This window comes from Serinus canaria, chromosome Z (genome assembly GCF_022539315.1).
Source record: "Serinus canaria isolate serCan28SL12 chromosome Z, serCan2020, whole genome shotgun sequence".
Lineage (NCBI taxonomy): Eukaryota > Metazoa > Chordata > Aves > Passeriformes > Fringillidae > Serinus > Serinus canaria.
The window spans coordinates 42,684,766-42,702,541 of NC_066343.1; the positions used below are offsets into that span (position 1 = coordinate 42,684,766).

The following is a 17,776-nucleotide window of genomic DNA, read 5'->3' on the forward strand; positions in this document are numbered from 1 at the left end:
GAGTTCACCACTTCTTTCTCACCCTACTCAGAATTATTTCATCCACATTAACTTTTACCTATGAAATGAAGATATAAGTAGTTTATTTCTGACATGGAAAAAGAATTACCCCAAAAGGCTACTAATTTAGCATTTGCAATAGCTTGCTTTTATGAAGACTTCAGCATATACAAATTGTTTTGAATTGTATGAGTAAATGCATGTCTAATTATCCAAAAGAGCGAAGAAATCCCACAAAATCAATCAAACACAGAAGAAACCTTTATAAGAGTGTGGTGTGTTGACCCTGGCTGGATGCCAGATGCTCACGAAAGCCGCTCTAGCAATCTCCCTGTTCAAATGAACAGGGGAAGAAAAATATGACAAAAGGCTTGTGAGTCACAATAAGGACAAGGAGATTACTCAGCAATTACTGTCACAGGCAAAACAAACTCAGCTAGGAGAAATTAATTTAATTTTCTACCCATTAAAAGTTCAAGTAGGTTAATAAGAAATTACCTCAAATTTTAAAACACGTTTCCCCTACCCCTCCCTTCTTCCCACGCTTCACTTTAATTACTGATTTCTCCACTTTCTTCCCTGAAATGGCACATGGAAATGGTGAAAGGGGATTGTGGTCAATTCATCCCATGTTTTTCTGACACTCCTTCCTCCTCACACTGTTCCCGTGTGGGGTCCCTCCCACAAAGACAGAGTCCTAACACAAACTTTTCCAGGGTAAGCCCTTCCCATGGGCTTCAGTTCTTTACTAGTTGCTCCAGCATGGATCTCCTGCAGGGTCACAAGTCCTGCCAGCACACATGCTCCAATCCGGGCTCCTCTCCCCACGAGGTCAAGGTCCTGCCAGAAGCACTGGCTCCTGTCTACAGGGTTAGCTTCCTTTGGGCATCCACCTGCTCTAGCACAGTGCAGATGGCTGCAGGGGCACAGCTGTCTCACTGTGGTCTGCACCACAGCCTGCAGGGGAATCTCTGCTCTGGTCCTTGGAGCACCTCCTGTCCCTCCTTCTGCACTGACCTGGGTATCTGCAGAGAGATTTTCTGTCACGTGTTTTCACTCCTCTCCTGCAGATGCTGTTGCAGAGCATTCTTTTCCCCTTCTCCAATACACTATCCCAGCATTGCTGACACTGTCACTAATGGGCTTGGCCTTGGCCAGTGGGGGGTCCAATCAGGAGCTGGCTGGCATTGGCTCTCTCGGACATGGGGGAAAGTTCTGGCAGCTCTTCTGCTACACAATCCTCGCCATGCAAACCCAGTACAAGTGGAAAGTCAGAATGTTGTGTCCTTACCTAAAAGAAGTTTCACTACTAAGCTAGGTAGAGAACTGGAGAAAAATTATAAAATTAATCCTGTACTACCTGAAGAACAGACTATATACCTTACTGTATCCTTTTACTTCATTGTTTCAGTCAGGGATGAAAAATCCCAAAAAACCAGCATCAAACTCAGCTTCTACATAGAATTTTAGAGCTAATAGATATTCATTAGTAATGCCATTTTTTAGCTGTGCTAAACCCTTTATATAATGCAGTGCAGAAGCTCAACAAGCCTAGATGTCGAGCTTCTGCCCCAAACATAAATAAAAATGACACATAGGATCTAGAAAAAAATACCACTGCAGCTGAAAGAAAAGCAACCAAGGCAAATGCAGTGACCATTGCCTATGCATCTGAAATCTCAAGTACATACAGGTAAGAACCACACAAAAACATTATTTAATTTGGTTTGGCTGGGATCAAGTAATTTTCTTGTTAGTATTCTTTATAGTCCTGTGTTTCAGTCTGGTAACCAGCTCCATGGTAATTGATAACACTCCAATATTGTAGTTATTGCTCCACAGGGCTTTATACATCATCATGGACTTTTTTCATTATGTGCACAACTCAGCCAGCAGGCTGTGATAGGACACAGCCAGGACAGCTGGCCTCAGCTGACCAAATGACACTGTGTAACATCAAGTTCAGAGATAAAACTCTGTGTGTTTCGCCAAGGTAGCTCTTCCTTGAGGTGTTATGGTGCTAACTGATCTCTGCATTACTATTTTCTTTTGGTTGTGTCTCCCTCTTTTTTATTTTTTCCCCTAGAATTCATGTATAAATTGTCTTTATCTCAAATCTCAAGCTTCTTTATTTTTGCCCTTTCAATTCTGTCCCCCATTTAAAGGGATTATGCAAATACCTGTGTGAGGGCCTTGGTGCTGCCTGTGGTCAACTAATCACAATTACTTACTAACAATACAATTTCATAAGGAAAATAAAATCTAAAACCCCACAAAAGCTCCTGTTTCATCTCTAACTTCTCTTTCACTTCAAGTTTTAACCCTCCCCTCAACAACTTTTTCTCTTTATATATGATGGACACATAAAGTATTTAAGACACTCTTCTTTTTTAAAGCTGCTGTCACACTCCAAGCTACAAGTATTAAGCATCTCCATAGTAGAAACGAAGAAAAATTTGTTTTGAAAAAACCAACCACAATGCAACTAAACAGGTAATTAATGTGTACAGTACTATTGACTAATTATTGCTTTCATCTATGAGTTTATTAATCTTACCTCCATTGCATAGTTCTGGAAAATGCTGGATAAACTAGTATTATGTGAAGAGCTGTGCTCTGATTTCTCAGAATCTAGAACTCTCATACTTTTTGGGAATGAAACTTCACCTGTACAAAAATAGTAATTTGAGTTTTGTATTCAAGGAAAGAATAATTAATCCATTCCCAAAGAAAGTAACTTCTATTCAAACCAAGGTAAGAAAATTTTATCAAAAAATCTCCAAAGATATGAATATCTCACTGACATTACAATTACAATATAGATAATGTTCATTATTAACATTTGAATGTTATTTTTCTAACACAATATACCACAGATTAGTAAAAGAAAAACACAAACTAAAAATGGACTGGTAAAGAGCAGTAAGATTGCTCAATGTATATTGACCAACTCTAAAAAGTTGACTAGTCATGACTTCTTGAATAATACATCCATATGTAAACAGCAAATGTAAGGACAGCACCAGGTGAGGCGTATGATACCAAAAATGCCATTACTGCACTTAGATTTTCCCTAATTAACACTGCACTAAACCAAATATTTTTTCCTTGGTAATGCTAGCTTTTATGATTATGAGCCCTGTCCAGGAAAAAGGGAAAACGAATTGGAATACATTCACCAGAAGGAAATGGATGAGATCACTCCCAGAAGGCAAAATTATCATAATTACTTTTTACAAGCCCAAATTTTTCTATTAAAAAAATCACCACCAGTATCCCCTCATCATAAAGAAGGCTCCTGTGTTTTTTCATCTCAAGATTATGTTTGTGAACAAATTTTGTATACTCTATTGGCTGCCACTCTTTATAGTAAGCTCTTATAACCCTCCTTACAAACTAGAAGTAGATGTCAAGATTTTGCTATATAGAGGCACTTTGTGTCCACTGTGCAGATTCGTTCTTCCTCTCTTGATATTTTTCTCTCTCTGTGAATCAGACAGCTTTACAATATTTGTATCACTGAAGTACTGTATTGCAAAGAGACCTAAACCAACCCACAGCAGGTTCAGAAACACATCTTCTTTCTCAAAATAAGAATCAAATCTAACTGAATTAAATCTGAACTGAAAATTACCAGATTTATTTATTCCAGTTTTACACCTGGCAGGGAGGAAGGAAGGAAAGTTTGCAATAGGATTACAGTCATCAGCTATTTACCTACATAAGTTCAAATCAAGTATGTATCCAACACTTCCTATTCCATGGTAAAGATGGATAACTTTTGGTGTGTATTGCTTTAGGTTTTTTGGTTGTTCTGTTGACTTGGTTTTGGTTGGTTAGCTTCTTTCCTCCCTCAAATGCAACTATTAACAGTTGTCAAACTATTAATAGTTATGCAACTATTAACAGTTGTCAAACTGCTCAGCTTTTCTGTATTAATATTTCACTGTTAATACTTTCAACGGTTTATGATTTTACATGAATGAGGTGTTTCTTGCTATAACTAGTTAGCAATCTTCCTATCACATACACAGGAAGTATTTTTATGGTTAAACTCCTGCATATTGTATCAGCTTTTTATACATTCAATACAGAGAGAAGCACTAGCTACTTGCTACTGCAAGAAAAGAGTATAGAATGGAAGTGAAAATTTGATTGAAATACTCTTAAGGGCTTGAAATAATTTCACATTATCATAGCTTTTATTGTTTCGAGTGATTTCACATACAACAGATTTCCCTGTTTGTTGTATTATAATCAAGTTATCAGGGGAAAATAAAACCAAATTATCTCACCTGCACTGTAATGCTGTCTTCCTACATCTCCACCACTGCTGCTACTACCAAGACTAGTAGTGCTTTGTGCAAGTTCATTTGTAAGTAGGCCTGGAACTCCAGTTCTTGATGACAGATTATCTCCTAAAATACTATCTTCAAAGCCCACAGGGAAGTTATAGTCTGGTCGATGGTTTTCTTCCTTTAATGCAAGAAGAAAAAGTAGCATTTTTGAGTAACTCCACATCCATTATTTTACTTCCATCTTTATCCTGAAGAATAAAAATTAAACTAGCAGATTAAGATAAATCCTAATGTAAAAAGATGAGATGTAAGATAAATCTATGTAGACTCCAAAAGTGCAGATACTGGACAAAGCAGGAAGATATGGAAAAACTGACAAACCAATAGTGATACAAATTTATTCATTACATAAGAAACAGGAAAGAAAATGCAGACACATAATTTGAAGGCACAATAACAAGACATCACAAAAAAAGAGGTCGTTGGAATATTGATCCCTCTATATCCTCTTTCATTCTTGTCATTAGTATGTGAAATGTCTTACTCTGAAAAACATTCTGTTAGTCACAGAAGAACCATAACATTTAGTTTCCAAATTCCCGATAAGTAAATTTACTAGATCTCATGCTGTACCTTATTACTTTCAACTTTGACCCTCACAAACCTGACTTCCTGGGTTTGTAATTTATTTTCACAACCTAGTTTTCAAAACTAATACAGGGCAGTATGGCATCATTTAAGGTGACATAAATTTGTACTTACCAGGGTTTCTTGGTTTGGTGTCTTTACATATAAATGAAAAGACTAATGGGAGATTTTTGTTGAGAACAAAAAGCTAAAACTTACTGCATTGAGACCATCTAATTTCCTTTTGTCTGAAAAGTGAGGTTTCTTTTAATGGCAAGGAAAAACACCATAGACGAAGTGTAATTTTTATTAACTAATAAAAGTTAACACTTAATAAAAAATAACACCTAGAGAAGCAATCTTCTGGACATACAAGTTAGCCCTCTGACTTTGTGTCCCCAAATTCTTCGTACTGAAAAACTTACCTCATCATCTGAGTAACTATATGCTGATGTTACCACTCCCCACATCTTACTGGCCACATTGGCAGCCTGCTTCATGCCTGATTTCAAAACATCAATTTTTGGTCCAGACAGTATATTGTCTAACTTCAGATTGGATAAAGTTGTTACAACAGTTCCCAATGAGCCATGTGGGGAAGAACGACCCAGTCCTGTCAAAGACGAAGACCGCTCCTTTTGAACTTGTGGGTGAGTTTGTTGCTTTGATCGTACAGTGAATGTTTTGGATCTGGAGACAGAAGGACTTCTTCGATTTTCATAACACTTGGAGGATGGCAGGATGGGATCCAAAGGCAGGCTTGACCTTCTTTCTTGGGAGTGACCAAGTGTACCAGAAGCTTCTGCTTCCTTATCTGACTTGTGCAGTTCCATGCTGGGAAACTTACTACCCAATGGGCTCTTCAAATTCATATAGCTCTCTATTTCATCTGCCAAATTACGTGCTGCAACTGGTGACATCAACTTTTCCCCAGGTTCTGCATAACCTGGTTGTGTGCTGTCAGAAGCTAGCAAAGACAGAGGGTCCAAGCCTACTTCAACATCTTCCCTTTCAATAGGCTTAACCACTCCATAAAAGCTATTTCTTTTAGCAGCTGCATCTTTGGCTTCAGGTTTCTGGTTTTTAGACTCAGCTGACTGTTCAAGATTTATGTCTTCCACTGTGGTAATGTTTCCATCTCTTCCATTCTCAAGATCCTCCTGCCCTTCCCCAGGTTCTTCCAGCACTGGTGAAGACCTATGTTCTAGGTCCCAATCACTCTCAGTCACACCACTCCAAGTGCCACTTATGTCAGTAACCTGCCGGTCAGCGATATTTTCAAAGCTGTGGGATTTAGGTGAAGTTTTAGCCCCAGATAAAGCTGCTGTTAAGATTTTGGCATCTGCTCCCATCATTATTGCTATTTCTTTAGAATGCAAGTCCAAACTGCCTTTTTTCAGCAGCATTCCAGCTCTGCTTTCACTGCTGAAACTGCAGCTTCTCTCTGAAAACAGTTTTTGTCTCTTCTGTCTTTTTTCACTTGTTTTCTTAGGAGAAACATTACCAAAGACCGTATCTTCAACTGAATCCTGAGTTATGAACAGTGGGCTAGAAACTGTTTCTGAAAGAGAAAATTCGTTAATAATACGGTGTCCATAGTCACCAAAAATGTTTATTTCCAGAAACTATGTGACATCTCCCTAATCTCCTTACATAGAGAAGACTGGGAGTACTACAGTCCCAATATATCCATTGAGAAGTTACACTAGCATGAACACGTTATTTTACTGCAAAGACATCTGCAGATCAAAAGCCACCTACCCTTTGGAATCAAAGCTGTATATGGCTTCTACCTCCTTTCCCTGTGTCAACACCCAGAGAGTAAGTATTACATCCATGAACTAAAGGAAACTACAATTTTAAGTAAAAGTTGCTCTTGTTGGTTTCGGTTTTTTTCCCCTCAAGACCTACATTCAAGATTTAAATATGAAACACCATTGTTCACTCTGGTTGTGAAAAAAACTATAATGTGTGTCTGCCCAATACAGATGCATTATTTATTTTATGACACAGATGTATATTTAGAAAATACTAATTAAGTTTAGCATGTGGAAGCCATAAACTAATCTTATAAATGTTCCTATTTCCTATGGGTAATTGGGAATATTTACTACCTATATAGCTGTGTTAGCAAATTAAATTCTTCACAAGTATGGAAATTCTACTATATTAGGAACTCAGGAGAAGACCTGTTGTACCATATCCACCTGCTGGAGGATGTTTGAGTCTCACATCAATGCTGCTTCTTGGCTAGCCATCAGTTCTCATAATTGCCAAAATGTTCCAAGCAACTTCTTACCTGCAACTCCATTCTGTGCTATCAAGCTACACTGAAGATGGACTACCTTGTCTCAGTAAGGACAGACACAAAGGCAGGGAAAAAAAAAAAAAAAAAGATGCCCAAGATTTGGCTTTTATATATCCATAAATTTTCCTCATTACCAGTCTTGAGATAAGTAAATAAATTTTGTACAGCACAAAGACAACACACATTATTCCTGCATTATAGATTGGCAATGTGAGCTGCAGGAATAGGGACAGACTTGCCCAAGACCAGAAAGGTTTAGATGATAAAATCAAGACTGGAGACACTATTTCTCTTTATTTCCTAGTATATTACTGAAACACTCTCAGGGCCAGACAAAAAAATCTTGATTTCAGTCTACAGAACAGTGATTTTCAACCTTAGAATCTAAAGGTTCTTTCTATGTTACCTGCACAGGATAATGGTAGAAAGCAAACATTGTACAAGACATCTGCACCTTGAACAGAAGTTTTGTTTCTTTTCATAAGATGAAACAAATTGCAAAACACTACAGCACAACAAGATCAGGACTTCAGCAAGCTCTGTTTCACCCAGTGACTCACCATCACTGCTCTTCCTTCCACTGCTATCAAAAATGCCTGATGGAACTTTCACAATACTGTTACCCCAGGCAGGTGGATCAGCTGGATTTGGAGTTTCTGGATTCAGCTGTTGCTTTTCATAAGACTTTTCTGTAGAAATCTCTGCAAGAAAGAGAATGTGAACATTAGTAGATAGATAGATAGATAGATAGATAGATAGATAGATAGATAGATAGATAGATAGATAGATAGATAGATAGATAGATAGACAGATAGATAGATAGACAGATAGATAGATATAGCTAGAAAAAAGTTAAATCTTAACTTAGTAATTATTTGCAGCAGTACGTAAAATATCAACTCCAACAATCGCCTTATGTAATAACAAATAAAGGATCAGTCCTACTAGCACTGAGCATTTCCTGGAAGCAATACCCAGAAAGGTTACAGCTGCCAGCATTATGCAGAGTGTGCTTAGGTGTTCACAGGGTTATAGCACTTGCCAATTTCTCCCCATGGTGTTTTTTCAAATAACCAAAGCAGAATAAGAACTGTAGTAGTTCATGCAGGGCAATTTGTTTAATGAGAGCTTTAAAAACCCTAACTCACATAATGGATCTCATAACCCAGATATGAAAAAAATTCAGTAATGAAACAAAATACAGAAAAACTAAGGGCAAAATTTTAACAGAAGACAGGAGATGACCCTAAGGCCATCTATAGCTGGGAAGAGTTTGTAGGAAAAAGTAGCGCCTTTTATTAGGCCAACAAGTACAGCTAAAAAAAATCATCAAGATTTTAAACAGATAAATGAGGGAAATGGAATGTAAATTACTGCGTACCCCAAAATTTGTCCATTTTTTCCATCTAAATTAAGTTAATCTAATAAAAGCCAATTTCTACTTATACACATTCCACTGCTATAAGTTAGGACAGAAAAGTAAAATAACTATATGAAATCTATTGTATTCTGAGCCTTGGAACATTATTAATTCAATACGCTGGGTATCTGTGGTATTCTAATGCATGAAACACATTTATTACCAAAAGCCTTCATCAACGTAAACACGCATACTTAACCTCCTATTAAGTCTTCAAGGTTAGAAGAAATATCTTTCTCTACTTGTGTTTCAGTTGCAGGAAGACTATCCTCACCATCTCTCAAGAGTTCATCCTTGGATCTGTAACCTTGGTCTGACTGACCACCTGTTGGAAGAAATACACATGCTTCAAGATTTTTTCCCTTCCTAAATTTGTTTTCACTAAGTAAATAAAGGATCTGAAATTTATTGTTTCATGTGTTATCTCTCCAGAAAAGTTCATATTAAGATCTCCAAAATGTCTAATTTGTGGAAAGACCTACTCAGTCATGATAACACGAGAGATAATTCAGCTATACTAATCCAAATTTACTTTTCTAATTATAATAAATATGAGTTATTCCCCTAGAAACACTATGGTGACTATTTTTAATGCACTGTATCTGCTCTCATTCCTTTCCTTTCACATTAGCATGAAATATTTAACTGCTGGGTAAGCTAAATTCTCAAATGCATTAACAAAAGAAATATAGACAAGCACAGCCATAACTGAGCAAGCTTCTAACCGTGAATACAGCTCTGGAAAAAACATGTACTATAAACTGTGCTATATCTTTGCACTATATGCCAAAGTATAAATTGTAATAGAAAAAAAAGTAAAACTACAAATGCTTTTTAAAAGGTCTGTTCCTCTGCTATACAGGTTAAACTTGCCAGCTGTAACTCATTAAAACCGCAAAAGTTTACAGTAATCAAAGAAGTTTGTCACATCAAAAAATACAGAAAGTCTCCTTTCTCTGTTATTTTCTATCTGAAGTGTTGCTGCATGTGCAAAAAGACAAAAATACTGTATGGACACATTTCACAGCAACAAGTTAAACTGGACTGTTCATATACTTCAGAGTACCTAACAGCACTCATTAATGCAACAAAAAAGATCAAAGTAAGTTATTGAGTGTGAAAGGTGTTAGGAAGCTCCATAAAACTTGGGTGACAGATACAATTCATCTACCATACATATCACTGCTATTTATTTTACCAACAAATAACAACTATGTTAAGAAGAATTTAAAATTTGAGCAGCCATTAATTAATACATTTGGCTACAATACTAAAAACTTCTTATATAGAAAATTAAGTTCTGACATTCTTAGGTTCTTGTTTTCTCTCTGTCAGATTTTCAATAATGTTAGTATCCCTGCCTTCAGCAGAAGTGCCAATACCCCATCAATAAATGGGTGAATTACCTGCAGGAGTAACATTCAAGGGTAGAAATAATGCACACGTGCATCCAAGGCTTCACACCATAAGTCTGCACCCCACACCGTGATAGCCAAGGACAAATGCGGCACCCAAGAGACAGCAAAGAGCAAAAAGCAGAGCAACAAAGAGCAGAGAGAAGGGAAGTTCAGTAATCTAGGCAGACGTATCAGATGAAGCACAGGAATCAGACTCAAAGTTCTCTTTACAGGAGGGTTCAAGATATTAAAAACATGAAGAGTGTGCAAGAATAATTTTGTACATTAAGTTTTGAAGTACAAACAGAAAGGAAGTTTAGTTGAAACTGCACAGGTAGGATGTGATCAGTACTAGAGCAGATAAGAAGAACCATGCATTTTGTCTTGCCATCCTAAATTATTAACTTCCTGTGCACTCTTTTTACGTCAGTTTGTCAGGAGGAGTGCACACTATGTTTAACGTGGAGTTTTTCTCCAGCTTATCACCTGCCTTTCCATTCCCACAGTGTCTCCTAAAAACTGTATGACAAGCTTCTGACAATTTCTGTATTTATTTCACAGTTTAGCAACTACTATTAAGACACTTGAATATGGCATTTAAAAGCACAGTTTACCATAACCTAACATAACATACTAATTCCATGAATGCTAACTAGAACTTTCTGACATATTATCAAGGAAAAACATTTTCAAGTTACCTTCTAATCACCTCACCAAATATCACTCCTTTCATGGAAAGATTTTACTGACATGGACTACCACTTCTGTGAATAAATGACAACATGCAAAAATTAAACAGCCTCATTTGTCAGAGGCTTCATACCTTTTCTGAAGGTTAATACAAAAAGTAGGGTATGTGAGACCACAGCAAAACATTTATATAACAGTATTTCTGCTATTCAGTACATTCTGAATTAAAGCATAATGCGCAGTAAAGAAGAAATGTTCAACAACAGTGTACCTCTTTTTCAACACAAGTTAACTCCACCCTCTCTACAGCCTCAAGAAGGGAAAGCAGTAGTTGTGAAGGGGAAATCAACAGGAGACTTGAAAATTTAATCTCTTGGGGAACTGTTAGTAGTAAACTCAGCAGAATCTAGTACCTGTGCTAGAGTGATTATCAACGGAATCAAGCCTGACTAAGTCACTGACGAAGAGGGTGTGCTCCCCACTGTTAGCATCATTAGAACTATCCACGCTACCATGGCTCACCATGTCCCCATCACTTCCACCCGTGGGACTCCGCAGAGCTAAAGACATGAACAAGAGCTGGTTAGTAAGGAAAGACTTAATTGTTCAGGTTTTTAAATAAATCTAACCTCTTTAGACAACAGCAAACACTTCTGCTTATACATATAAAATAAGAGTATGAAATTCTGGCAACAGAAATCAAGATAATTAATTCTTCAGTATGCAAAAGACATTCTAATTCTGTTATGAGCATCAAGTTGGCAAATATGAATTTTTATACATTTAAGGACAGATTTTCCACTTTCAAAAGAAACAATGTTAGCTGCTCTGAAAATATGTTATGCCCTTTCTCACCATAAATAAATCTATATCAACTAACTTATTACCTGGTATCACAGGCACTTGTGGGCTCTGCATGGATTTCTTCAGGCACTGCCTAAACTGCGCTGTGCCATGAACTACATTTCGTACCTTTGTCCACAGGAATATGCCACTGCGGTTACCACTAGGCCAAGAAGACTCTAAAACCGCCTGCAGAAAGAGACATTTTTGCAATAACAAAAACAGTAAAGACGTTACATTGAAAAACCACAGTACGGTGAGAAGCTTCACCCCTGCCACCAATAAAAAAAGCATTTACTGCCAACCATGTAAAGTAGGACAAATACTTGAATTTTTATGAGCTCTTCCCTTTTATTATACAGGTCAGTACAAAATAGTTGAGTAAAACCAGAAAATGGATCAAAATTACTTTAATTAAACAAGGTGGGTTTTGTTCTTATCTATATATTTTGATAGCAACAGAAGACCATAGTAACATCTCCTTTCTTTTTCCTTTCTATAGTTTACTATGAAGTGTCATCAGGAACTTGGAAGCAAGGAAAGAGAGGGAGGCTACTTCAACTAGCCTAATTCCAGTCTTCATTCATTTTGGATCTTGCTATCTTAAAGAATACACCTTAGAATAGATTTATTGGACATGCAAACACCAGAAGGTTCCAAAATTTGCAAATGGAAACAGTTTAAATCTGTATTCAATAGAATACAGATACAGATTTTTGGTTAGCCAAACAGCAGGGAGTGTAAATTTAACAGTGTAGAACCATTTAGTGTAGATTCAGTCATTCTGTAAGCATGCCCAAAAGAATGGCTTGACTAAGAGAATCAGCAAATCCAAGTGAAGAGCTGCAAGAAATAACCTTAAAAACATGCTACCAGACATTGGGAGTGACAAGTGCAAAAGGCACTGGACCCTTACCTTATTGTAATAACCATAGGTGATGGCATTTGGCTGTATTCCAGCATTTTTCATTTCAAAAAGAACTCTCACAGCCTGAACAGGCTGACCCCACAGTCCACAGAGCTGCATTACTACTCTGTAACAGACCTGACAAGATACAGAAATGTGTAAATGGACTAAAGACAAGAATTTTGAAGTGTCTTAAGCCCTTTCCTGATTTCCAACTTTTACACACAGAAAAGGAAAAACTAAGAACTAGTTAGTCCATAACATGCTACGTCCAGAAGAGGGAGCAAAAATTAAAGAGCAAGGCACAGAAACTGAAATAACATCAACAGTCACACTGTTGACCATGCCAATTTTTTTTTTTTTTTCACTCAGGTCTACTATTTGAGAAATAAAGGAGATAAGATGCCCATATGAAAAGCATGACAACTTGTTGTGTGCCTGTGGATACTACTGAAAGAATTGTATGCTGCACACAAACCCAGCATCCCTTCAGTGCAGTAAGTCTGCAAAGCACTAATTAAAGTGCAATAAAAACCAGGGATATTCAAGAACTTCCATCTGGAAGTTATCTGTGAGAAGACTAGCAACACTGAGTTGGAGTAGTTGACCCAGCACACACTACACTGGGGATAAAAAAGAGACTTAATGTCCAGTTGCCATAGTTAAGCTGACTTGAGATGATTTTAAGGTGGCTTTAAACACAGGCCTAACCATAAGTATGCTTAACCTGGTGGTGTCAGCAAAACACACTGCAGTTGCACCTTGTCTTCTATTTCACAGTCATGGTAACTTTTTGATTTGCACTTGCCTCATCTAGTGGTTCCACTTCAGTTTTCCTCATTTTAATCAGAACATCATATGCCTGTTGCAGTGCTTTGACCTTGGGATGTGCAACTCTGACATAGGCTGGCAGGCAAATAAACCATAGGCTGTAACTATGACTGAAGAGACACTTAGCCCACTGGGAGGGGCTTACATAATATTTCTTGGCTAATTTATGGGCTGTTTTTATCTCCTGTAAGGGTGAAACAAAACATGAAATCAGATAAAAGACATAACATCTTGAATCTAGAAATCTAACTCAGATACTGGCTTCTTAAGAGTAAGCATTTAATAATAATAGACACACATTCAGCTGAAGATCCCTTTTTACCATTCTCTTCTTAAGATGCTCTGCAAACAAAAACTAGCATCTAGGATGAATGCTAGCATCTAGCAACTAGGATGAATCTTTTTTTCCCACACAAACATTAATTACAATTTAATTTTATATTACAGTCTAAAGCTTAAAAATGCATTTTACAATAAACTGTAATCTCAGATGATAATTTTTTAATCTCTTCTGTTTCTTTTATTTTTAAGTTAGAGAGATCAAACCTCTAATAGTATAAACAGGCAGTCGCAGTTTTACCAAGAAAATTTGTATCTTTCAGTGATCACGCAGTGATTACAGTGAGACTCATCTGACCTGTTTTGTCCTCTTTGCCATGAGTGCTGGACTATTTGAAATGCTGCTTCCAGCTGGGTGTCTGCTGAAGGACAGCTTGAGCTCCTGTGGCCTGTCAAAGAGCTTGAAATCTAGCCGTGGGAAGTTTTTATAGCTACATGGATGATTTAAAAAAAAAAAAAAAGAGAAGTTTTTCACATACCTGCTCATAGCAGGAAAGCCATACAAAGACAACTGATATGGAAAAAAATGACAGACAGGAGAATAAAGAACCAGGAGAAAAATAAAACAGTAAGATACTTTTAGCCTTATTCACAAAAATACTACAAGAAGATGCCTTGGACACTAAGCCTCCAAAGACAATGGAAATAAGAACCAGACTGCTAACCATGTCATGAAGGTCAAGGGAGCACAGACGGTGATTAACAAGGACAACAGCAAAAAACAGAATACTTATGATCTCCAAGAGAGAGAATAAGAAATTAATTTTAGCCAGAGTGTCTGAAACTCCACACTTCTTTCACAGGGCTGAAAAAGACTGAATGCAAGAAATCTGAAAAGTGGAGTGCATGTTTTGCTCTTTTGGTTCATCATCTGCAGGTCAGTAGTACTGGGTAGAGTCATTACCCACCCTTCATCATTCCCAACATGGAACAAAGAGCACTGCACTTGCTACAAAATACACACAAATGGCTCAAACAGGAAGAAGGACACTGAATACATGAAGAAAAGTATTACTATTAAGCTGGCAAGAAGTTATTGAAAAATTAATACCATAATCCACATGCCGTCACATATACACACCCAAAAAACTGACTTCTAGAGGTTCAGAAACTTACTAGAATCTGGGCAGTTCATATCTTTCAAAGAGTTCTTCTGAATACTGTAGTAAAGCAAGGCACTAGCACAGAACATTTGCCCTGCTAACCATCATAGGCACTCTAGTTTCACTCTACATGACTGTCTAACTTGTACCTGTATTTTGGCACTCGGTCCTGTCCATCATCAGCAGGTGGTTCTGGTGGCATTATGAACACTGTGTGTTCACTTTTTTGTGACTCATCAAGCTCAATCAAGCGTGCATCTTCAACAGAATCTACATCAACCTGAAAACAGAATTTGTACATTAAGTACGAAGTTTGTCTTTGTAACGAAATGTCCTTTTCAATGTCAATGATGTTGAAATGTGTAAAAAAATATATTTAATATACACTGTATATTTAGTATATTTAATATACACTTTGATATTTAAAATATATTTAATATACACTAAAATATATTTAATATATATTTATATATTTAATATATTTGACTGGATATATATAAATTATACTTGTTCCAATTACTCAAATATCAAGTCCACAGCCTTGTAGTTCCATTTTTATTTTATGATCAGATATCCCTAAACATTTTCAGGGGCAAAAGTACCTTCTCTCCTTTTTCCGTTCCTTTATCTGGAAAGAGCTGGGAAAAGAAAAAATAAATTAAGAGTTTCTTCTCAACTCAAAATCAAAAACCTCAATAACTATATTAAAGCTGTGCCACTTGCTGAAATATTAAAGAAGAAATGGCAATTTTCCATATTACAATAGAAGCAACTTTTTTTCAAATACTTCAGTGAAGAATCAGCAGTAATCAGTAATTCAGTAATCAGCATGCTTTCAATCTGCTGACATTATCTACTAAATACAAAACCCTTAATCTATCAAAGGAAAAGTGCTTCATTTTATTTAGTTGAGAGAAATTCCTGTTTTGCAGCTATTTCCAATATGACAACCTGCAGTGATGAATTATTAACAAAGTATTCTCTAGATGCATACCCCACATTTAGCAGAGAAAAGGAAAGGCAAATAAACTTTTGTCCATTCACAAACATTAATCTGATTAGAATCAATACTGAATCAAAGACTAACAGTCTATAAAAACTTGTTATTAATATGAAGGTTCCCCAAAAAATAATCACATACATATGCCTTAAAAAATAAATACAATTCTCTAGCACATAACTTTAATATTGTGAACTTGGAATTTCAAAGATGATGCTATAAACTCCATTACCTATCTAGACCAGAACCATACTGATGTGACTACATTAAAAAAATAAAAAGAAAAAAAAAGGAGCAATTTTTCTCCTAAAACATGCATGTAATGAAAGGGGAACTTATCTACATAAACCAGTCCTGACCACATATGAAACACTAGGCATGTTTAAAGTTGAAATTGTGGGAAAAACTACAATGATGTTTTTTGGTCATGGCAGATGACCACTGGTAGCAATTCTATTTTAGAGTGCGGAAATTAACATTTAATAGGAAGACATGGATGGTATTTTCCTGAAGTGTCAGCAAGTGGTAATTCTCACATTATCTTATATATTGAAATCCTACAGGCCTTTAATTAAAATTTCCTCCAACAACACAAAAATTATGACTGCACAAGAAGATGAAGAAAGGAAAATGACTCAGCAATAACCACCAAGAATTCCAATCCTTTTGAATACTCCCAGCAGAAGTTTTGTATCTTCCCAACTAAAGGATGGGACAGTAACATAAAGTGAACAGAAGAATATTATGAAGTAGTATATTTTTCACCTTTTCTATGCAGTCATCAAAAAATGCCAAGCCAGTATCCTTGTCACTCACAAAACTGCACTCTTCAATAAAGCGGCTGAATATCTGTGTCTTGGTGAGATGTGTGTAAAACTTTGTATAGGCCCGGTCTCTGCTTTTTAAAAATCCTGGTAATAAAAGGAAACACACAACTAAATACCAGTTAAAGTTCCATAAGAAATTAATACATGAAGTGGGTTAATAAACATAAATCACATAAATCACATAATCAATATAAATTACTTAAGATGCTAATACATAAGTATTTGCTTTATCAATACCAACTACTTATATCTGTTTGCATTTGGAAGATCAAAATAACAGCATTTTTGATAGCTATTTTTTTTACATCCTTGGCAACCAATCACACCCATGTAACCCCTTCTCACCCTGTTTGTTGATTCATTGGGCAAGAAAAAGACGACCTTGTATAAAAGCATCCAACAGCTAAAACAATACTAAAATAAAAATTATGTTATTCTAAAAGGTGATAGGCTTGATAGAATTGAAAACTCTACAAATGATCACCTAAAAATCTCTTCTCAAACATTTTATCCAGTAATTAAAAAAAAAAAAACAAAAAAACCAACCAACCAAACAAAACAAACCCCCAAAAAAACCAAAAAAAAACCCCAAACAAAAAAAAAACAACAAAAAAAACCACCCAAAAAACCAAAAAAACCCCCCAAAAAAAGCAAAAGAAGAAACAAGACCCAAAACACCACCACAGACAAAAAACCCCTGTGACATTTTATGTAGCGTCTGACTCATGAACAGATCTGAACAGTTAACAGTGATAAGGGAAGTGACATCTGCCAACTACTGTTTATTGCTTGCCATATTTCTGATTTCTGCCCCATTCTCTACTTTTTTTTCCATTTTTATCAAGACAATTACTTCACTCCTCCTTACTGGGCTTTTAGCATTTTTGCATCATATAAATTGAGAAATATTTTTTAATTCCCAAGAGATGCCCTTGCAGAATATGCCATGATGAGAGGGCATCATGCTACTAAAAAAAAGCTTTTTCTAATACTGGAGTTAGTGCAAACCTGCAGTCCTATACGTATGTATCTGTGTTCCAATCAACTTTCAATAGCTTAACTTTAGACAACTGCAATTTTAAATACTGCCAAGAACGGTACAACCAAAGGGAACTTTGACCTTTTAAAGTTATGCAGCTCTTCAGCTCTGAAGCTGTAACACTGCCAATGCTATCAGCAGCTTGTT

At 36.4% G+C, this 17,776-nt stretch overlaps 1 protein-coding gene across 6 annotated transcripts in view; it reads right to left on the reverse strand.

The window, feature by feature from the left end:
* Positions 1 to 17,776, reverse strand: part of DENND4C (DENN domain containing 4C) — a 68,849-nt gene that overhangs the window by 10,771 nt on the left and 40,302 nt on the right. For 4 of the 6 annotated variants that reach the window (XM_030237144.2, XM_050986644.1, XM_030237145.2 and 1 more), the window contains 13 exons: positions 16,529 to 16,674; positions 15,366 to 15,401; positions 14,913 to 15,043; positions 13,959 to 14,091; positions 13,299 to 13,505; positions 12,500 to 12,628; positions 11,628 to 11,772; positions 11,154 to 11,300; positions 8,853 to 8,978; positions 7,794 to 7,934; positions 5,351 to 6,486; positions 4,296 to 4,476; positions 2,558 to 2,667 (listed from right to left, as the gene is read on the reverse strand). In XM_030237144.2, coding sequence (XP_030093004.1) covers positions 2,558 to 2,667; positions 4,296 to 4,476; positions 5,351 to 6,486; positions 7,794 to 7,934; positions 8,853 to 8,978; positions 11,154 to 11,300; positions 11,628 to 11,772; positions 12,500 to 12,628; positions 13,299 to 13,505; positions 13,959 to 14,091; positions 14,913 to 15,043; positions 15,366 to 15,401; positions 16,529 to 16,674 — 2,768 coding nt within the window. Of the gene's footprint in view, positions 1 to 562; positions 1,292 to 2,557; positions 2,668 to 4,295; positions 4,477 to 5,350; positions 6,487 to 7,793; positions 7,935 to 8,852; positions 8,979 to 11,153; positions 11,301 to 11,627; positions 11,773 to 12,499; positions 12,629 to 13,298; positions 13,506 to 13,958; positions 14,092 to 14,912; positions 15,044 to 15,365; positions 15,402 to 16,528; positions 16,675 to 17,776 lie in introns of those variants that run through there. The other 2 variants (XM_050986647.1, XM_050986646.1) reach the window with 2 other exon arrangements.